This window comes from Puntigrus tetrazona, chromosome 10 (assembly GCF_018831695.1).
Source record: "Puntigrus tetrazona isolate hp1 chromosome 10, ASM1883169v1, whole genome shotgun sequence".
In the NCBI taxonomy this organism is placed as follows: Eukaryota; Metazoa; Chordata; class Actinopteri; order Cypriniformes; family Cyprinidae; genus Puntigrus; species Puntigrus tetrazona.
Window position 1 is genome coordinate 6,275,170 of NC_056708.1, and position 5,639 is coordinate 6,280,808.

A 5,639-nucleotide genomic window follows, 5' to 3' on the forward strand; every position below is an offset into this window, starting at 1 on the left:
CCAGGTTCCAAGAACAGTAAGGCTGATGCACTGTCCCGAAGATATGACGCACCACAGAAGGAGGGAGTCCCGGATAATATTCTGCCACCCACGGTAATCCTGGCACCAGTGTCATGGGATATAATGGAGGAGCTGCAGAGGGAATTACAGCATGAACCAGCACCCCCTCAATGTCCCCCTGGTAAACATTACGTACCATCGACAATACGCCAACGCATCATACAATGGGTACACACTTCACTGAGTTCAGGTCATCCAGGCATCAATAGAACACTCCAGTTAGCGCAGAACGCCTTTTGGTGGCCGTCAATATCTCGGGATGTGACGAACTATGTCAAGGCTTGCCAGGTATGTGCACAATGCAAGACCCCCAGAGAATTGCCTGCCGGTTTGCTCAAGCCTTTGCCCATTCCTCAGCGACCATGGTCGAACCTATCCATTGATTTCGTCACAGATTTACCATTGTCTAACGGTTTCACAGTCATCTTAGTCATTATTGATAGATTCTCAAGTCATGCCGATTAGTTCCCATGAAGAACCTCCCCACGCCATGGAAACTGCTCTCGCCCTGTTCGAGCATGTTTTCAGAATCTACGGATTACCCGAGGATATAGTGAGTGATAGAGGTACTCAGTTTACTTCACAAGTATGGAGGGCCTTCTGCAAACACCTCGACATTAATGTGAGCCTTACCTCAGGCTACCATCCACAGGCTAATGGACAGGTCGAGAGACTTAATCAGGAGATCGGGAGGTACCTTCGGACCTATTGCCACAGAGAACAACACCGGTGGTCTGAGTTTTTACCATGGGCTGAGTATGCTCAGAACTCACTAGTCAAGTTAGCTACAGGTATGACTCCATTCCAGTGTGTCCTCGGGTATCAGCCGCCCATGTTCCCGTGGTCAGGAGAACCATCCAACGTTCCAGCCGTGGATGATTGGATTAAATAGGAGTGAGAGGGTGTGGGATAGCGCTCATGTGCGACTACAAAGAGCAATCAGGTATCAGGAGACTCAAGCTAACCGCCACAGACGCCCACATCCCCCATATCAACCTGGACAAAGGGTCTGGCTCTCGACGAGGGACATCAAGATGCGGCTGCCCAGTAAGAAGCTAAGTCCAAGGTATGTAGGACCATTCAAGATAATAAAACAAGTAAATGATGTCACTTATCAACTTGAACTGCCTACTAATTATCGTATATCTCCATCCTTTCATGTATCCCTCCTCAAACCGGTCCACCCGGGAGTTGACCCTGGCCATGAAGCCCCAGAACCACCGCCGCCACTTGAGATTGACGGGAACCCCGCCTATCAAGTGCGCGAACTACTGGACTCGCGGAGACGAGGGGGTCGGCTCCAGTACTTGGTGGACTGGGAGGGTTACGGACCAGAGGAGAGATCCTGGGTAGCCGCTCGGGACATTTTGGACCCATCCCTTATAGAGGAGTTCCACAGAGCCAGACCCGATCGTCCAGCACCTCGCCCTAGGGGAAGACCACGTAATCCACAACGAGATTCTGCCCAGGACCAACCACGACCACGGGGACGCCCACGAAACCAACCACGAGATTCTGCCCAGGACCAACCACGGCCACGAGAACAACCACGAGACCAACCACGAGATTCTGACCAGGACCAACCACAACCACAGGGACGCCCACGAGGACGTCCACGAAGAGCTCCAGGAGTCGCTCCTAGAGGGGGGAGTTCTGTAACATCCAACCAGCAGAGGGAGCCCTCTCCCGAGTACTGACTCGAGCCGCTCCCTCTACTACTACTACTACTTCCGGGTTAGGGCTATATAACCGTAGAGCACCAGGTGCTCTACGCGAAGTATTGCCAGCCTGTCTGCCTTACCAAGCATTTACCATTGATCTACTGACTTCTATTGTGTATGACCTTTTGCTTGCTTTATCGACTCACGGCTTCACGGATCTTCCTTGTCTGTTACGGTAACGATTACTACTGAACTTTGTTATTGACCTCTGCCTTCATTCGACTTTGCCCACGGATCTCCCTTTGTGTATGTTTGCCTTCTGGACTGATACTACTGTTGCCAACCCTTGCTTGTTTCTGACAATCCTCATCTCTGTGTGTGTTTCCAATAAACATCCGCAAATGGATTCGCAATCGGCTTCCGCCTCCTCCTTACAATAATGCTGTATTTAATAGATCAAAAATACAGTAAAAGCAGTAATATTGAGAAATATTATTGCAATTTCTATTTTAATATACTTATATTTTTTCATTCATCTTTTTTTCATTCATCTTGTTTTTGTGTATTACCTCATCTGAATAATTGCATTGTTTTTGTTTGATTCCTCAGTGAAAATGCCTCAGTAGGTTGAAAATGTACTTCAGTAGGTTATTTAGATTATCGAAATAGATAATTTACCGAAAGATGTCCTTCCTTGACGTCAGCTCTTTACACTGCCATCTAGGCCATTCAGATTCCAGAATCTAATGTAGAGTCCGTATGACTCCAGAGTGCTTTTACCCTCCAACAATGTGGAATGATTACTGTGAAAATTGCAGCAAACATATCAGCCACGCTGAGATTACGTCTGCGTACATGTGCCGATATGAATTTCTGTACACATGAAGAATGACTTATATTATCAACACACAGAAATCTGTGTTCATTTCATCTGGAGTGTTGAGACAGGGATATCATATGAACATGGAAACTGTGATGAATCCTAGAGGATACATGGGGCTATTCTTTAAATTGCAAACCATACAGAAGCATCTCTTATGCCTGAGGGTGTCTTTTTTTTTTTGTCACTGTCAGCAAATGATCTGTGCTAAATTTATGTTTGGTGTTAGATAGGATGAAATATAGCGTAATTCATAGAGGACTCCCCTGGTTAGCATTCGATTTTAACGTGTGATTAAGAAATGCCGATTTTTCTTCCATTTGTGTTCCATTCATTTCTTTTTATCCCAGGTTAATATATTCAAGTTAATTGGTGCCACCTGTTTTACAATTGGTCAGTTGCTTTAAAAAATAAAGATAATATTTTTCTATGTTCTGTTGCAGCACAAATGTGTTTTTTCTTCAGCCTGAGCCATTTTCCCGGGGGTTGTTTAAACTATTTTTTTAAATGTTAACATTTTCTTTTTTGTTGTATAAAGGATGCAAGCTTTTTTTATACATGCATGGACGTAGAATCTTGAATTACCATTTATGCTAAACTTGAGTAACGACTGATTAAAAATCTAATTTTCCTTTTCCAAGATGTTACGTAAATGACATGCATTAGTAGTAACAGGAATCAATGATTTAAACGAATGATTTCCCTCAGTTGTGGTGTCACTTCAACAATAGGCTTGCGTAGTCAGACCTTGAGACTGGCAGCTGGGTCGGACAAGGTCAGAAATACATGGCATCTATCATTGGCCAATGATAGATGCCATGTGACCGTTTGACCGGCATGTCAAACAGCCAATCACATTTTTCCTTCACATCACAATAACAGACTGCTGTGTGTGTTTTTTACATCTTCTTTCATGAGAGGGTTTGGCGTCGTGGCATTGTTGTTTCCAGATGGAACGTTAAAGAACGCGAAAGTCCTGTAGGATTCAACCAATCCGATGACGACTCTGAAACTCCCGAAGTGCTTCCACTTTGTGCGCCACATGCATCAGACGTTTCGCCGAAGTTTCGTGGGCGTGACGTCTGAGGCGTTTCGACAATTATTCAAGACAAAAGTAAAAAAAAAAAAGCTAAATGTGTCTCATCTGGAGGCTCACTGTTCTCTATCCGTCACGGTTTTCATTCTCTGATAAGGTAAAACCTCAAAAAAACGAATGTGCTCTTGTCTCCGCTTTGTCCCATCTGTCTCCTCTGCATCTCAAAGCTTCCAGCGTGTATACTGGCCATGAGATTTCCCTGCACGTTACGGTCATATTCCACCTGACTAACATTTATAACCAGTGAAAACCCTGCTGTTGGCTCCTCCACTGCGCCGCGAGAATTAATATCAGCCTCATTTTGATAAGCAGAGCATATCAAACAACAGATGCGTTGTTAGTTAAACACAGCTGCATCTACAGTGGAGAAGATTACACATTTCTCACAGACATCTGTCTGTATGCAAGTTCAATGCGAAATCACTCAGAAGTAAAGGCTCGTTCTCTAAATTGTTTCGCTGTTGCGAGCCCAAACATGTTTTACAGTTCACCTTTTTTATAAAGATTTGGCATTATAATCTGCGGACCTGTTTATCAGTGGTACTTTACAAGAAAAGGATAAGCGGACAACCTGTTTAATCACAACTCAGATTATACTGAGGTTTTTAATTATTTTTAAGGTCACTCGGCCCTTATCTCTGCACTGATTGGTATGTCTCACGCTTCTTTCTTAGTGGCAATCAGCGAGTCTTTAGCATAGCGAGATTCGTTTTCGGTCAAGCGTATTTTCTCTTAAAGAGCAATTCTTTTGCATTGTCTTCTACCTTTTGACTTTTGTGAATGTCAGTTGCTTTTTATATGCGAATATGGGCAGGGAACGATAAAGACCTTGCATCAAATGGACTTTTCAAACATGTTTATAAAAGCTTTTTGATGACAGGTAAATAGCAGTAAATTGCATTTTGAGTGATTGTTTGTCTTTGTTTTGAATTCTGGCTGGATAATGCGTGCCTCTATGAATGGCAAGAAAATTACTTTAAAATATGCTTGTGGGGATATTGTATGTCTCTCAAGATACCCGGTCAATATTTATCATCATTATTTTTGCTGCCAAATGTCATTTGACAAAATAAGAACCAGTTAAAACTCATTTCCCCCAAACTTTGGCATGTGTGGCTTCATGTCTGAAAGGAAAAATACGCATTGTTGACTTTTTCAGCCATTGTTATCTGCTGTTATTCTGTGTATTGTTGTCTATGGGACGCCATTGTACGTAAGTGGGAGCAAATAGGTTTGAACAGCAACTATATTATTTCTATGTTTATGAAACTGTGTTAATGCCTGCTTTTTGTGTGAACAGATTAAAAACGCTGATGTACCGGTGGGAAAATATCAATATCAGCCCACATCTTAAACACACCCCCTCCTTATGGTTGTAGCTCAAAAACACACTATCATTATTCTGTGCCAGCTTTTAATGTGTTACTCCCATCAGCGTTATTAAGTGCTTACTTAGGAGGCTTTTCAAGTAGAGAATATTTTGTTTTGCATCCCCGTTTTTAAAATATATCTTAAACCAGTCTGGTTTTGCTGATCTCTCTGGAACCATTACTGGTATAGGTTTTTTTTAAAGTGTAGTTTTTTTCAAAAATAATTCAATTAGCTGAAAATGTACTCACCCTCAAGTCGTCCAAGATCAAGATGGAGTTTGTTTCTTCATCAGAACAGATCTGGAGAAACTGCAAATCACAAAACTGCTATATCACATACTCACTGCCGTTCTCTGCAGTGAATGGGTGCCGTCGGAATGAGATTTCAAACAACTGCTAAAAGCATCACAATAATCCACAAGTAATTTGTTAATGTATTGTAAAGCAAGACTGCTTTTGTATGAAACAAATCGATCGTAAAGGTATTTTAACATTAAAACGTTAAAATTTCACTTTTCAATGCAAAATGTAGTTCAAGTATGCAAATATCACAAATAATTATATATATATAT

At 42.3% G+C, this 5,639-nt stretch overlaps 1 protein-coding gene across 1 annotated transcript; it reads left to right on the forward strand.

The window, feature by feature from the left end:
- Window positions 1-550: 550 nt before the first annotated feature.
- On the forward strand, window positions 551-1,955 carry LOC122352409 (pollen-specific leucine-rich repeat extensin-like protein 1). Its single transcript, XM_043249825.1, has 2 exons — window positions 551-724; window positions 909-1,955. The coding sequence occupies exons 1-2, from the start codon at window positions 551-553 to the stop codon at window positions 1,755-1,757; spliced, it is 1,023 nt and encodes a 340-aa protein (XP_043105760.1). The 3' UTR covers window positions 1,758-1,955.
- Window positions 1,956-5,639: the final 3,684 nt, after the last annotated feature.